The 16,590-nt window shown below is 53.1% G+C and overlaps 1 protein-coding gene across 5 annotated transcripts; it reads left to right on the forward strand.

Annotated features, from left to right (window-relative positions):
* Positions 1-6,187: 6,187 nt before the first annotated feature.
* Positions 6,188-14,093, forward strand: LOC310894042 (uncharacterized protein). Of its 5 annotated transcripts, XM_083823722.1 has the most exons (4): positions 6,188-7,817; positions 11,070-11,192; positions 11,280-11,534; positions 11,678-14,093. In XM_083823722.1, the coding sequence occupies exons 1-4, from the start codon at positions 7,641-7,643 to the stop codon at positions 11,729-11,731; spliced, it is 609 nt and encodes a 202-aa protein (XP_083679848.1). In that variant the 5' UTR covers positions 6,188-7,640; the 3' UTR covers positions 11,732-14,093. The 5 variants fall into 5 exon arrangements, 1 of the variants encoding a protein (XP_083679848.1); XR_014579520.1 differs by having other exon boundaries at positions 6,188-11,192; positions 11,355-11,534; XR_014579521.1 differs by having other exon boundaries at positions 6,188-9,170; positions 11,070-11,534.
* The last annotated feature ends 2,497 nt before the right edge of the window (positions 14,094-16,590 follow it).

Consider the following 16,590-nt stretch of genomic DNA (forward strand, 5'->3'; position numbering starts at 1 on the left):
GCATATTAATGACTGGAGCTCTTCTCCACTTGAATTCAATGGCTCATAACAGATCTCTGCCATTACCCACTCTTGGGTAATGTTAGCTCAGAAATGCGAAGGCATGAAAGACTTTCTGCTCCGAGCTATCAATAAATCTTATATGGAATGTGTTTTTTCTATTGACAGGTGTCCTCTGTTTCCTTTTCTCCTTTATTCCTTCCTCAACACATAGCACTCGCGTGAATCCCTCATTTGTCACTGCAGACTCCCCACCGCACTTCATGCACTAGCGGAAAAGCTCTCGTCCTTTGTCGCATCGATTCAATCTGCTCTTGTCACGCAAAATCTGGTTTTGTTTTGCACTTGCCTGCTTCACTCCTGCCCATTTTGTTATCAGTTTAACACCCTTTTGCTGGAATTCTGTAGTCTGCAGCCAAAGGAAAAAAAAAGAAAGAAAGAAAAAAAAAGCCTACTTTCCTACCCAGAAACGATTGGCTTTTGTTGTTTTCTGCCCACCTTTGTCTTCTCCCACAGAACCTGAACTTTCAGCCGCACATCGCAGACGAGGCAGCTCACCCCACTATTCTTTTTTCTTTCTCCATCTCTCAGAATAATCTCCCATCCGCTCCCCCCTGCCAGCTTATTTTTTTCTTCAGGCTCACAGGGTCTCTCTGAAGCCTTTTGCTGACCTGCGTAACTCCATGTGATGCTCCATCTGTTGTTGACTTCTACGTGTTTACTTGCTAAAGGGAAATCTGAAAAAGTGACTTCGAGATCTGGCCAATGTCACTGTCATTCCTCAAAAATAAGATCTCGGCTCGTGGAGACGCAGGGGTGCAAGCCAGGAAGGAACAACGCCGCGCTGGCTTGCACGGCCCCCAGCAGTGAAGTTACGGCTGTTTAGCTCAGAGGGGTCCCCAGCATGTCCGATCTGTCCCCTCTGCTCCACCGGGGGGGTGCGAGGCATGGGCAGCATGGTGGGCACCCTGCCCAAGGGCAGCCAAGGACTTTCTGCTCTCCAGAAGAGTCCGTAACCCTCTGGTTTGAGCTGGGACCAGCACATGTGGGCCTGTTTTAGAGGGATTCAGAACCTGATATTTCGTCATTACCAAGACTCCACATTCTGAAGGTGTGCCCTGGTTTATGTGTATATAATTCCCTCTCTGTTCTGTCTCCATACAGCCATACGAGATGCCAACAACAGGACCTCCAGGTCAAGTATATTTATACACACAGGTATATGTGCATGGCCGGTGAGGTGTACTTAAAACAGTTTATTTCAGAAATAGCATCATTTTTCCAGGTGGAGGAGAACAGCCTCTCTTATTTTTCTGTGCCACTTGTATTTTTGGGCTTGGCAAGGCAAAATGCCAGGGAACGACAGCGTGTTTACCTAAGAGCAGTTAAAAGAGCTGTGTAGCAATCAAGGTATTGAGTGGGCCGGGCTGAAAATAGATCAGCTTGGAAAGGCTTTGATCAGAAATGTTCAGCAAGAGACTGGATGGCCGTGAGCAGTGGTAACAACCCACAGAGACTTTCACTTTTGGGGAACGTGTCCATCTTGCCGAAGGTAATTAGCTGTGATGATTTTGGGCAGTGTGTCTGTGGCGTGTCTCGCTGCCTCACGGTGCCACAGTTCCCCCAGCTGTGGGGAATGAGTTGTCCTCTTCTGTCCTTTAAGGTTTAACTTTCTAGGTCAATGCTGAGGTGAGGAGAGATGTGGAGGATCCCCCTGCCCAAGGTGCATGGTCCTTCCTCCAGTCACTCCTGGACCTTATCGTGAAATGGGAAGCATCACAGGGAGTGTGATATTTGGGGAACAGGAATCATCTCTTTCAGCAAAAACCTCCTTTGAAAGGTGTTTGTGGCCCCACTGGGACAACACTGAGTCCTTCACCTCAGCCCTTCTGGGGAAATTATTTTTGTTTAATCCCTTGAAGCTCTCACCAGGAAGGCCTCCAACACTTCTCAAGGCCGATAAAGTTTTGCCTCGGCCTTTCTTGATGAGCGGACAGGCTCTGCCCCCTGCCAAGCCTAACCTACCCACGTGCTCACCAAACTATTCGCCTGTGGCTTCACGTATCTCACTTTATATATCACCTCGTGCCAGCTCTCCTTTCTGGGCATGTCTACGTCGCTATTTTGGCCCGGGGTCTGGCATGTCTCTTGGTATCCTGACAGCCACGACAGATTACAGGAGAAGAAAGTGCTCGGCAGGTCCAGGAGAGCGCTCGGCCTGTGGGAGGAAAACACGGGCACAGGCCGGGCGCTGGCAGGTGTGGGTACAGGACAGGGCTGGTCACAGGCCCTGGGCTTGAGCCGGGCAAAACAAACATCGTCCTGTCTTTGTAGCACTTTGTTTGGAAGTGTTTCCGGACCCTAATTAACTTATTTTGTAGCAAATGGCTTGGGATGTTGCACTGGGGGGGCTTTTCCAGCTGCTGGGTCTGTGACCAGGGAGGGACAGGACGACACAAGGCCCAGAAGATACAAGGCCACGAAACCTGGGGATCTCCTCAAACCACCATCTGTGGAGCTCATTCTGGATGTGGGTGCCTATTGTTACCACAAAAGGCACCTTTAGTTCACGCTTTGCGTTTCCAGGCCCCGGGCTCTGTACGGCACCGGTGGGGAGGCGCAAAGGCTCCATTTGAGGCGGGTTTGAACGTGGCCCTGAAGCTCTGCACAGGCTGCAGGGCTCATGGGGTCGGTGCTGTTCTGGATGATGCCGCTTGCATCTGTCCCCTCGAGCCCTGCAGATATGTAAAGTTTTATTTTTCGGACTCCACAGGGAGTAGCTTGAACGTGGTCCAAGCGATGACCCATCCAACCTCCAGCGACACATCCGCACAACCAAGCTGAGGGTGTCAGGACTGCTGGCTCCAGGTCTCCCCCTCCGTGCCATAAACCCCAGGGTACTGTAGCACTGTGAAGGAGGCCAGAAACCAAATTACTGTTTGAACACCGTGACACCGGCCATGCAACTCTCCTTAACGGATTTTGCAAATTGCCTTGCTACCCACATCGGTCCTCTCCTGGATCAATTAACAGCACAAGCCTCATTGACTGCTGCACGCACTGCCGCATGCCTACTGCTCTGAAAAAAAAACAGGGAGGAAAAAAAACAACTGTCGGCACTTCTGGTTTTAGCAAGAGGAAATCAGTATGAAAAATAAAAAAAGACAGACCTTTTCAGTGCCACTATTTTCGTCCTGGGCTGTGCTGTGCCGGTTTCCTGCTCTCTAGTAAAGATGAAGAGATTTCCAAACGCACACGCTCTACAAGGATCAGCAGTTTGCCGGCTGACTTCTGCTCGTCAGAGAGATCTGCCAATGGCAGCAAGTTCGTGACATCTCCTAAGTGAGCCTGGAGGGGCTGGGTCCTCAGCCTTGGGAAGCAACGGGCTGCAGTGTGGTGCAAAACAAGATAGCAGGGAAATGCATGACCTTCCATCGTGAAGCTGAAGGTCCTGCCTGCCTGGTGGGGGGTGTGGTGATGGCACTTTTCTATCCAGCAGCCATAGCCAGGGCTACGTTTTCTCTTGCATCCTCAAGTTGGAAGTGAATGTGAAAGGAAATATCAAGCTCAGCTTGGAGACCAAGCACAGGTTTTCGGTTTATGCCTGAATATTGCAGGTTTATGTGCAGTGATGGCCATCAGAAATAGAGGAGTTGGAGGAACACCTCCTAGCCCCTGGCACAGCCATTTGCAGCCTGGAAAAGACCCTGAGTCTTTCTAGGAGAGAGCCTATGTTAGTCTGGGTGGATTTTCAGCTGGGGGCTCTTTTAGACCATCCCAGATATCACTGGGTCACAGCCCAGGCATTGGGGTTGGAGAATGACTGCTTTAAGGGAGATGATTTTGGATGTTGAGGCAGACGGCTAGAAGACATGGCACGAGTCCTGCATGACCGCAGCGTGAGCAGAGCAACAACACCCAGCATCGCAGCTGGGGCAGGAAGGGGCAGCGCTGGGGCTGGGGGCTCGGAGGTCTCTTTCCTTGCTCCTCCAGGGTCTGGCCAGCTGGCTGTGGTCTGTCCCTGATCCTGACGAGCTGGTTGTGCTGTGACCCTGGTCGCAGTGAGGCTGCAGCACCATGATCCAGCTGTGCATGAAGCTGCAGCAAGAAAATAACTCTGGGACACGGCGTATTTCCCTCTGGCTTCTGTCTGTGCCTTTTGGGTGCTCAAATTAAGGCATTTTTAAATTTTCTTTCTAACATCAGTGTTCCTCTACTTGCTACAACAGTTTCAGCTTTAAAATGGACAAAAGTCAAAACTGGAAATTCGTTAGTGCTGTTTCAGTGGGAAAGGTACTCGCCAACATCACAGTCCCAGTCTGTTCACAGCACCCCAATTTTAGCTCCAGGAGGACTGCTTGGACTGCCTGTTCACCATCTGGGGCAAAGGTATCACATGTAGCACACTGCCTATGAAAAATAGACACTGCTCCTGCCCAGCCCACTGGCTGTAGGGACGCTTTAATTTAGCTCCTGCTGTGGACACAGAAACACTCAATTATCTGGGCTCAGGGGCCTGATCCTGCTCCCAGGCGAGCTCCCCAGAGGTGCTCGGTGCCTGCTGTCCCCAGCAGCGCAGTGCCACTGGAAATCCCAGGTGCCCAATAATCCCTGCATAAGCAAGCACAGGCGTCTGCCCATCAGCCTGCTCCATCCCCGTTTGCATTCAGTGCGCATTTAGAAGCAGGCTTAATAAAAATACCGTGGCTGGATAACACTCTCCTGCAGACCACACGCATTTCATATCACCTCGGCCTAATGCCACATTCAAAACTTGGCTGCAAACCTGGGAAAATCGTTTGCAGGGCTACTGAAGCTCAAAGAAAAGCTCCAGCTGAGGGCTTATTGGGTTTTTCAGGCAGGGCTTACACGGTTAACATAGGGATCTGGTTATTTTTGAGGAGAGAGTTTCAGGGAGGAAAAGCAGTGGGTACTAGGACCCAGGCACGATGGCTGCATTTTCCCCTGGGTCCGTATGCAAAAATACCAGGAACTATTGCATCTTCTAAACAGGGGACTTATTTGATGGTGGGGAGGACAGGGTCTGCGGTACGGGCATGGACAGGGTTCGGTCCCCCACTAATGCCATATTTGCCCGTTTCCCTTTCTAAGTAGCGAAAAAAAAAAGCCCCATGCGATGTTTGTCAGAACTAGTGAAATTTCTTAGTGAAAATTGGGGTTTGCCATAGATTATCACAGCTAACATACCCAACGTCTTCATCACCACTGCAGGAGGGTGCTGGCTTTTTGTCATCCAGCCCAGAAATCCCTGCCATTTTGGTCGGGGTGCCGGGCAGATGTGATCGGGTTCTGCCTGCCTCCCCACCTCGCCTTCTGCAGGGCTGGAGACCTGCAGCCTACAAGGCTTGTAGAAAGAGGCGTGAGGGTAGAGAAGGAAGGGAAAGAAAGGGGGATTTATCATTTATTGGCACATGGGAACCCATCCAGGGGCTCAACCTGAAGCCATATATCTAGGGAAGGTCCGGTCACTAGGAGAAGCACTTGTCCCTCTAAACACCAGTCCTGTGGCTTCCCAAGGAGCAAGGGGACCTGTTACTGACCCCAGTGTCTTGTTCTTTGTATCACCTCAGGTTTTCTTTGGGCCCCAGTAGGTGTCCACATCAATTTCCGTCTCTCCCCACTTCACAGCAGGGACCTGCTCCGTGCTGCCTCCACTCCAGGAAGGTATTTTCTGACCCAAGTGGGTTTCTAGGTGCTGATGCACCACAGATGGGCCTTTCTGTGGGTCCACATTTGGGTCCACCTGGGTCCACACCAGCATCCCTTCAGCCTGGATGCAAACAGCAGCCATGCTCCCGCGTGGACATAAAACCATGATGCTGTGAGCCCTGGCGGTGATCTAAAGTGCAGCGATCAGCTGTAGGACCAGGCACGAGGGCACACGTGTAGGTTTTGGAGGACAAATGGGCTGCTTCACTACCAGACCCCGTCCCCGGCACATCAGGCTGGGGGTTTTGCCTCCACGCGGAGCAGCTCAGCCATCAGCGGAGCTGCGCAAAACAGCAGGCTGCAGGAAGGAGCAAGCAGCGATCCTCGGCCCCGATCACTGCTGCTGGTGGATTAATCCCTGCCCTGTGCTCCCGGCCGGCCAACAGGGGCTTGTTAAGCTCATTTTGTGTCTCTGGCTTCAGGTTGCAGCCTGGCACCTTAAAATAAACCAGCGCTGAGTTCGAGTTGACTTAAAAAACAGGGTGGTAGGTTAGAGATGGAAAAGGAAAGAAATCATGGAAGGAGCAAATCCGAACCATTACTGCTCTTGTTGCCATTGTTTCTTGTCACCATTGTTTCTCTTGTCTCTTTTTTCTGGAGAGCCATCCTCTGCCGGAGGAGCAGCCGTCCTGAAAGCTTGGAAGCATTGTGGAGGAAGGGGGAGAATTATTTAAAAACCAACCCCCTTTCTTTAAAAAATGTGAAATTAAAACCATAATCAGATGTTTTCACTGCTCAGGAAATGTGAGGGCAGAAACAGGGGAGAAACGCCTGGAGGGAAGAAAAGCTTTCCCCTAGCTTTGTTGAAGGTTGGCACCGGAGCAGACAGACGAAGAAGAAATAAGAAAAGGGGAGTTTGAGGAGGGGGCTTGGGGGCTGGTTACTGCTTCTCTGCTCCCTCGGCACACGGGGCTGGCAGCTCCAGGTAACGTTTGAGCGAGTCTCCCGGCTCATCTGCCTGTGGCTTTGGGTTGTTTCGGAGCCGGGCTGAGGCTGCCAGTCATTTAAAGTTTGCTTTTACGTGCTCACACCGAGGAGAGCTGGGCTGGTTGGAGCGAGCGTTACAAAGCCTCTTTCTAGGAAAGGAGCTTTACGCAACAGAAGGCAAAATAGGTCGTTGTCAAGGTTTAGGGCATTCGCAAAAGAAAGTAAACAAGCGGGTGAGATGGGAGGTCGGCTCGGCGCGGTGCTGGGCAGGATCTGGCCCTGGGCTTGGTGCAAGGCCATGCGTGCCGGAGGGTTTCCTGGGAGGGAAGTCAGCCTCATGCCTGGGGCGGTGCGACTCTGCCCTGATTCCCTCTGTGATCCCTGGCAAACCAGTCGATCCCAGTGCCCCATCCAGACAGAGGGAGGAATCGCCGCCCCGTGACACCCAAGGGTGTTGTCTGGGGGTAGGGCTTGCAGCCGGGCAGCCGGAGCAGGAGCTGACATCGCTGCTGGTGGGAGCAGGAGGGTAACAGGGACAGGAGGATGGCGCTGGGGCTGTTTGCTGGGGAGGGCAGGAGGCTGGAAGGCCAGATCCTGTGGGTCCATGGGTGGGATGGACCCACCGTGGGTGTGGGATGGACCCACCGTGGGTGTGGGATGGACCCACCTGTGTGGGGTGGGATGTGCTGTTGCCATCCCTTCCCGTTCCCCTCAGGAACCTGCCGGGGGTCCCATCCAGGCCACCTCCAGCCTCCCCTCTGTCCCTTCCCCGCCACGGTCCCCCAGAGATTAAGACGCAAAAAGACCCAAACCCAAGCCAAAAAAAATAACAACCGCCGCCCCACTGCAAAAGCACCGCAGGTCCCTAAAAACGCCTCTCAGCCGTTCACCAGCCAACCCTCCGGGATGGTTCCCAGCCCAGGCACCGTCCCACCGCCCCCAGCCCTTCGCGGCCCCAAAGCTTGGGGTCCGGGCTGGGGGGGATGCCGGGTCGTGCCCCCGTGCATTGCCAGGGAACACTCCGTGCTGGCGGTTTGTGGGGCTGCGGGGGCTCCTCTCCCACCCAGCACATCTGCCAGCCGCCTGGCCCCGCCGCCAGCCGCCCAGTACATCTTGTTTGTGTTTTTCCGCGAGCACACTCCCAGCGGGTTATGTCAGAGGTGAGGAATGCAGGGCCACCCTGTGTCATGAGATCAGACTTACAATTTTAGGCTGAAGGCTTTTTTTTTTTTTTTTTTTTTTTTTACCGTATTTGCTGGGAAGCAGCGCGCCCGCGGGGGCCCCGGAGGGGTGGGAGAGACCCCCTCGCCTCCGTCCCTCCTTCCCGGCCCTCGCTCCTCGGGAGGAGCGGATGGGGCCCGGCTGCTGGAACAAGCTCTGCCTCTGTTCCTCGCGAGGAGCAAGAGAGGGAAGGCAGGGAATTGAGGCGGATGAAAAGGCAGCAGTGAAAGGCTGCCGGGCGCCGCGCCAAGCTCTCCGAAAACGCTGGCGGAGAGAGGCGGCGGCGAGCTGCAAGCGGGTCACCCCCCGGGGGGACAACGTCCAAGCCCCGGTGCCCCCAGAACGGCATCGTCCCAGGGGCTGAAAGCACCGGGGGAGGCACGAAGCCACCCGGGCTGGCGGGGAGGCTGGGAAGCTGGGCTGGGAGCTCCTTCCGTGAAGGGTCTGACCCAAAGCACCACACGCATCCGTGCCTTCCCCCCGTTGCATCGCTGGGAGCCAAGCCTTGCACCCCACCTTTCTAAAACGTCTTGCCTCTGCCCCGCACAAGTCCTTCTGCTCCAGGCGAGCGGGTGCAAGCAGCGCTGCCGCTGTCCTGGTGGGCTGCTGCCACTTAGGGCGCACACCCCGCTCCCCAGCTAGGGCAGAAAGAGGGGCGGGTTGGGTCTGGGAACCCACTGGGGTGGGCAGCAGGACTGTGACGGTGCCCAGAGCCCCCCCGGACCTTGGTGCAGGGAAAGGCTCCCTTCTCGGCTCCGACCTGGATTTCGTTTCCCTTTTTTTCTCCCCCTTTTCCTGACATAGTTGCGGCGGTAGGTATTCTGAGATGGGAAAGCCAAAAAGCGAGGAGAAACACTTCCACCGATCACGTCCAAAGCGAACACCGCTGCTAGCTTTGTTTTTCTTCTGTGTTGTTGTTCTGTTTTGCCTTACGGAGGGTTTTGACATGGTGGTGTTTTGTTCTTTGTCAGAAGGAAAACAAACCCTGAAATACCAAATTCTTTCGCACAATGGACTTTCCTTTCTCTGATCGTCCCTGTGAGATGGGCCTCTTGCAGCTCTCTCCTCTTCCCAGAACAAGAGAACAAATACTAGGAAATCTGGAGAGATGAACTGCGAGGAGCTGGCCGCAGCAGAGGAGTGTGGACCAGCCCCATCCTGCTCAGCACCCCCGCTTCTGGCTGGTCCCCCTGGGGGGCAGCTGAGCCTCCAGCCAGCCCCGACGGACCCTCTGCTGCCAGTGGCTTTCTGCTGAGCCCCTCGGGCTCCTTTCCGAGCCCCTGCGAGTGATGGTAGGGGACAAATTCTGGTCCTCATCTCTTATCCTGGACCCTCTGTCGTCTGCTGCCCCCGTTTGCCATGTCACCTCCATGTGCCTTCCCAAACTCCTTCAGAGTCCCAAGAATCTCGTTGGGAAGTTCCTCCTTTTGTGGCAAATCCTGGTCTTTGGGTCCTCTCCGTGCTTGTGGTCCTATGGAGAAGCGGAAGGCACTGGAGGGTGTCCCGAGGGAATGAGCAAGGTGACCAGCAGGGACAGGAGGAACCAGCAGAGAGACCCTCGGACTTGCTGGGCAAGGGGGTGGAGATCCCACCAAAGCTGAAGGTGATGAGCTGAGAGCGAGGGGCTGGGTGCTGGCTCACAGAAGTGAGGAGAGGGAGGCTATCGGTCTGTGGGGTCCTTGGGGAAATGAGGCTTGTGTAGCGGTGCGGGACGTGATCTTTTCTTTCTTCCCTCTCTCCTTGTCTGCCTTCCCTTTCATAAAGTTGGGCTTTGGTAAGATTTCCTGTTTTATCACCTGGGGCGGAGGAAGCAGAAGTCACGGGATGGTCTGAGACTGGGTTTAATTTTTGGAGGGGTTTGTAGGGGGAGAAAAGGGAGGCTTGAGGCAGCTTTTAGCAACAGCCCTACACACTGAGCCAGCACCTTACGACCACCATGCAAGGGCTGGAGAAGGGATTGCAGGTCCATCTGCAACCATCGGATCCAGAAAACTCCTGCACTATAAATGCCACGAAGAAAGAAGCTTGGCTGTCATCGCATCTTCAGGTGCCCGGCATGCTTTGAGGAGCAGAAATCACCATTAGCAATGATAATATATATTTATACTGCTTCACTTCAGCTGCAGAGAACTCATTTACTTTCATCACTCTCCTTCAGCTTGGGGGAAACAGACGGACACCGCTCAGCAGCCTCGCGTCACTTGGCAGCGAGCAGCACCCCTGGGAAGCCGGAGCCTGTATCAGTTCCCCTGCCCCAGACGGGGACTCCATCTCCCAAACAAGAAGTTATCTGGCCTTGCCATTTGCTTATCTAATCAGCGCTATTTTCCCAATTGCAAATGAATATCCTGAAATGCGTACTGCTTGACTTCACGGCCGGATTTTTATCCACGTCTTGGGCAGACCCGAGGATCCAGGGCAGCAACCTCCCTCCCTGGCTGAGCCGGGCAGGCGGCTGCTGGTGCGAGAGACTCGGCAGCGAGATGTGCTGCGCCTGCCAGAGCAGATACCGTGGGTTCTTTATTTCCTAATTGTCGCTTTTTCGATGACTGCTTCAAAGAGATACGAGGAACACGGAAAGAACAGTGCTTCCCCTGTCGGGGATAGGGAGGAAAAGGCAGAAAAGCGACCGAAAGAAGAATGCGGTGAAAGGCACCACCACAGCCAGGGGCCTGGCTCCGGCCTTGCTTGGAGCAGTGTAGACAGGCAGGTTATAAAGCCTACGAGATCTGACTCAGGTGCTGGAACTCGAGCACTGAAAGAATGAGGAAAACTTAATTTAGAGCAATTACTCTGTAGAATATAAACGGGATTTTCAAAGCACCGAAGTCCATCAGCATCGGGCAGTGCAGTAATTTCAGTTTTAGGGTCAGATCTGACAACGAGGGGCACAAGAACCAGCTCTTTAACCTGATGTGAAGTGGCTCAGTTGGATCACTGTTGTTGGAAGGATTTTCTGCCACAAGCTCTCCGTGTTGTTCAGTTATCTTCCTGCTGGGCTTCCCCGCAGCCAGCCCAGGCTCATTTCCCCAGGCTCCCAGCTATCACTCCGCTCTCTATACCAAATACCTACACAGCTCTGCCACCCCCTGACAGCTTGCTTGGGTTTGTCCTGTTCTGCTGGATGCCCACCCAACCTTTCCCAACCTATTTTTTCCCTACTTTTTGTAACCATCTTGCTCTCTGCTCAGATTCACGATGGGACTGCCCTTGCCCGTGCTCTGCCCTATGAAACTCACTGGATGAGCATCCCACAAGCTGGGATGGTTGAGCAACTCGACTCCTTTACACAGCGGAACAACGAGGTAGAGAAGGTAAGCCTGACTGTGAGGCCCAGGCCAGCCCCTGTGGAGCAATAGGACAGGGCTTGCAGGGAGCTCTCGTCCCTTGGTGTTTGCCAGGTTCCCGTGGGGAGCCAGGCAGAGCTACCTGGCTCGCTTGGGTTCAGCTGGCTGTCCCTTCTGGCCGCCTCTGAGGTCACTGGTCCCCTTGTTGGTGAGGAACTTGAGGCTACACCTTGGAGGAGCATCTGGTCATGGATGATCTATCCGAAGGCTGAGGACACTGGAGGATATGAGGGCCCTGGGCTGGGACATGCATCACTCCAGAGTACAGCCAGGGCTCTTCTACACCATCGCTGCATCCAGGAGCACCAGGTAACCCGGTCCCACGAGCACATAGATCTCCACGCCTCATAATTCCTTTGGTTCCCGTGGGGCAGTGAGGGAGCCCCAGGATCCCCTGGTGGTTTTGGCTCTCCCCCACTGAGATTCACCCCTCTACTCCTCCTTGCTCTTAGGTCCTGCACGGCAAAGCAGAAGCGGTCCCAGAACATCCCCAGCGATGGACATAATGCGTAATTCCTTATGCTAGCTGAGTGCGTGGCCATTGCTGCCTCACAGTTGGCCACAAGGAATCAAAGGACACCTGCAAGATGCCCAAGGGCACTTAGTGAGCTCCTGAGCAAGCCACTGCAGAAAAGGGGCGTAGGGAGGCTTTCGGGCAGCAGCAGCTCGGTGATTTAATCGACTTCTGCCGCCTTTTTCCCAGGCATATCCTGTCCGGCTTGCATTGAACTGGCTGCCAGCGAGGCGAGTCAGTGGCAGCCAACTTCCAGTGACCAAGACTAGCCTAATTTCAGTCCTCGGCAGCTGATTCATGCTTTGGTCTTCTGCCCCACCCAGCCTGCAGTGAGTTCAGCACGTCTCCCCGAGCACAGCCTTCCTGCCTTCCAGGCTCTCCCTCCTCCAGAGATCTTCCCACATCCACGGCCCAGCCCTCTGCCACCGGGCCTCTCCGTTCGCCTGGACTGGACACCACGCAAGGCAGGAGCCAGCAGCTCGTTGGCTTTACTTCGTCATCATCTAGGAAAAATGCTAGCCTATGCTGGCGGCTCTGCTTCCTCTTGCACCATCTGCTGTTCGGCACGGCCATCAAAGCAGGCGGGTTTATCTCCATCACCCCTTCTCCCGGCGAAAGGCCACTTCTGGGGTCACTGCTCCTGTCTGGCACTGCTGAAGGTGGCATTTGGGAAGTGGAGCTGCCCGTTTCTTTGCATTTTCTGAGGCTTTTGCTAAGGCAGTAGCTCAGAAACATCAGGCTGTGCTCAGACCAATGACCTCCACAAATTTCTCCACCAGGCAAGAGCACCCACATGTCCTGCTGTGCTGCCGTGGCCTGTAAGATCTACTCATGGACACTGCAGCATATACTCCAAATTTGGAAAGAAAATAATAAAAAAGCATGGCGATGGGCTGATGGAAACACTTGGTATCCCACCAGCTCTGCACCACCGGGTAGCGCTCACGTTTGGTCCCGGTGACGTACCCGTCTATAGCGTGAGTTAAGAATCAAAACCTGATGGTTTCCTGCAGGACCTGGACCTAAACGATGCGAGCATGTGTGGTCCCTTTCCTTAATAACCACTGAGTGGAGCCAAATGGTTTCTCTCTCTGACAGATGGGCTGCTCACAGGTGCTGTTGGAGGCTGAGAGGAGGAAGATCACAGGAGATGCCCTGATGGGCTCTGTCACCAGCTTGAAGAGAAAGGAGCAGATGAGAAAGGGCTCCCTGCTTCTACCAGGCTGTTCAGATGCAGTACAACAACACAAACATTTATTATTTTTTTCCCCTCTATTCTTGTGGGTCAGGAAAATATTATTGCTGCAGCTTAAAGACGGGAGACTGGGATATGTCTTAAAGACAGGAGGCTGCGATACGTCCTCTGGGACAGAAAGGATCTGCTCACGTAGCACGGGGCCCAGAAGAAGCAGGGTTGTGTCAGAATGGCATTCCGTAAAATAACAGAAAACAAAAGCTTTTCTTTCTCCCTAAATAAATCAGTGCTGTGTTTCCTTTGTGGTTCACTTTTAAAGGCTTGCTGAATTTAAGGAGGATGTGGTCACACGCATTGGAAACTCCAGATGCAAAAATATATAAACACAAATCTGCACTAAAGTCACATTTCTGAGGAATTAAACCTCACGTGCTTTCACTCTATTTTTCTTGCAGGGCGATGGCAGGCTGCTATAGTTATCATGTCCCTTGGAGAGCATTTGCCCACTCCATCTGATATCTCCTCCTTCATTTCTTTGTCAGGATCCAGTCTTTTATTATTTACTGATGTCATTGTAGCCTAGGAGAGAAATCAACACAGGAATGAATTATGGCCTGTGCTGGTAGGACATTTCACTCTGATTGTTTGATTTTAGTGTGAACAAACTCTGGGTAATTAAAGATGAGCTCAAGCTACAACACTCACTTCTGGCTTCTGAGTCGCCCTAAGCGGGGAGGAGGCTGGACCGATTATTTCACGTGTGTCCTTAGGAAGGTGAGATCCTTCAGCAGAACCCGGACCTGCAGGTAGCTCTGAGTTTTGAAGAAACCTAGCGTTAGAGCAAGGCAGCTGCATTTCCACTCAGGACACTTTTACCAGATTTAAAATCAAAATCAAAATACATCTCAGAATCACTGGGATGAAAACATCATTTGTGGCTGCACGGCTGCTCCAGGCATGGCGTCCTCCAACCTGCAGCACTTTTCCATCCCACCTACAGCACCCGAGGGAGAGGGAAAGCAGCACCCTGGTGTCTGTGTCTGAGATGGGAGATGCACCTGGGCACCGACGTTCAGGCACCATTTCTGCAAAGGCTACCACCAGCATCCTTGGTTCCTGCACAGAAAGTAACTCCAAATGTCACCTACAAATAAATAGAGCAGAGCAGAGCAGAGCAGAGTAGAGTAGAACAGAGTAGAGGAGGATAGGATAGGATAGGATAGGATAGGATAGGATAGGATAGGATAGGATAGGATAGGATAGGATAGGATAGGATAGGATAGGATAAAATAAAAGTAAAATAAAATAAATAAAATAAAATAAAATAAAATAAAATAAAATAAAATAAAATAAAATAAAATAAAATAAAATAAAATAAAATAAAATAAAATAAAATAAAATAAAATATGAAAAGGCCAGAGTCTTGTTTTCTCATTGAACAACAAAACTTCCTTACTCCAAGCAAAAACAAAGTTTCGGGGCTTTAGCTTGTGGTTTGCAACTCCTGGACATCACTTAGACAAACGCTCTGCTGTCAGATGAAGGCCACAGTTTCCAGCCAAGCGTTTGACCTGCAGAGTGAAGCCCATTCCTGTGTGACTCACAAGGTAAAATCACCACCACCAAAAGTCTTGGGAGCACAGCCTGGCTCACCTGCCCTGTAAAACGTTGCTGTGGCACAAGCAGGTATGGGGCAGGACTTTTCCCACCGGGAGGAAAGAGGACACGGTCCCTCTTTGGGTGTGACAATTTTGGGGTTGGCAAGGTGAGGGGCTTTCGTGGTGGTGGGTGGAACGAGGAAGTCACCGAGACGCTGAAAACAGATAACGAATAAAATGAATATTTATGCCTCCGGGGGGAAAAAAAATGCAGGACCTGGGAAAATATTTTCTATTTATGTCCTTCTATAGGGCAGTGGTTATTGCACTGGTGGCCACGACTGCTCCCGGTACTTGCACACCTCAGGGTGGACACCTCGGTCCCCAGGGACCCAGAGTCGGGTGACGCTGGTGGCATTGCTGAAACCCAGAGGGAAGCCGCTCGGGGAGGAGAGCGCCCCAGCCCAGCAGAGGCACCACAGCCCCTGGGGGCACCTGGAAATCCCGGTGGGCTCCGAGCGCCCTCCAGCCACCGGGTGAAGGCCCTGATGTGATCGATGGCCTGTCCCGCCAGAGGCTGGATGGAAAATATGGATTTCCTTTAAGTGCTCAGGGGAGGGATGGACTCTCAGATGCAGTTGTCTCTGCTCACCAGCAGTGAGAGTGAGGACTGCCAGGGCTCGAGTTTGCCTCGTATACACTGACCCCCACGGGCTGAGCACCAAATCTGACGTTGCAGCACCCGGCTGGGGCCCTCTGCTTGTGGTGGGCTTGTCTTTCCTTGGGGACAAAGGCATTACAAGGACAAAAACCCTTCACATGCCATCTTGAAGGCTCCATTCAGGCACCAGGAGGATAACACTGAATTAAATCCCCATAACGCACAAGATCCCGTGTTTCTACACCAAACCTCAAGGCAGACGCCTGGCTCCCATGGGGGCCAGCCCTGAGGTGCCACCTCCTGCTGCTCCTTCTCCCAAACGCCTTGTCCTCGCTGGAGGAGGTTTTCAAGCCAAGGCACACTTTTGGACCCAAACTTCAAGGCTGTGTGGGATCAGGCACTGAGGCAGAAGAGGCTTTAACCAACGCGTTTCAATTAAAAGTCAAGGCTGAATCACTGCAAAGTGCTGGAGACGCGAGTCATTAATACTGGAATGCAAGTTCGGATTTATTTATTTATTTATTTTTTAATAAAAAGCTAAAAAGGCCCTTAATCGACAGGCACTTGAGTTTCCTGTGCTAGGGTGGCAGAGCTACCTGAGCTCTGGCAAAGCCAGACCTGGGGCCAAGCTCCCAGGCAGGTGTGACCAAAGGGATTGTGCCAACACGGACAGCCGGCCTCATTCCCTGGAGAATGAGCACATCTGGGACACGGGGGCAAGCCTCTGAGCCTTTGGGCTGGTGACGGCAACCGGCCTTTTGCCTGGGCATCTCGGCCAGCATCAAATCTTCACGGGTGCAACCGGCGATTTAAACACAAGGTGAGCATCCTCGGGCAGAGAGGATGAGGATGGGCTGAGCTGCAGGCGTTGGCTCTCAGCACAGGATTTGCTCTCAGCATTCAGGGTTTGGTAACTCTCTCCCCACGTGTACAGGGCCGGTTTTGTGGCACAGCAAGGCACGCTGATTTTCCTGCCTTCCAGCAGCAAGAGGAGACCCGCAGCAGGAGCACGGAGAGGCAGGAGCTCATCCCCGTGCAAGCAAGCCCTGATGGGAGTGCAGGGGCTTGAAGCTAAGCGTGTGCTTGAGCACTCGGTTGGGTCAGGGCCAGGGGTGCAGAGAAGAAATTTCCGGCAAGGAGAAACTTCTAGGAAGAACCAAACCCTAGAGGAAGCTCAGGGTGAGGTTTGCGCTTCCTATTTCGGTCTAAAAAAAGCCCTGTCCCAGGAGGGGGACGAATTTCAGTAATAGCCGGTGTGCCTGCCCAGAAGGAGGCTGGATGCAGGCACCCTGTTTTGGAGGGGAAAAAATGCAGCTCTGTGGAGTTGAAGCCATGGACACGCATGCCTCAGGCCCTGCACAGTTTGCTGCCAGCCTAAAAATTCCCCGGTGCCGGGA

This window comes from Anser anser, assembly GCF_964211835.1.
Source record: "Anser anser genome assembly, chromosome: 2".
Lineage (NCBI taxonomy): Eukaryota > Metazoa > Chordata > Aves > Anseriformes > Anatidae > Anser > Anser anser.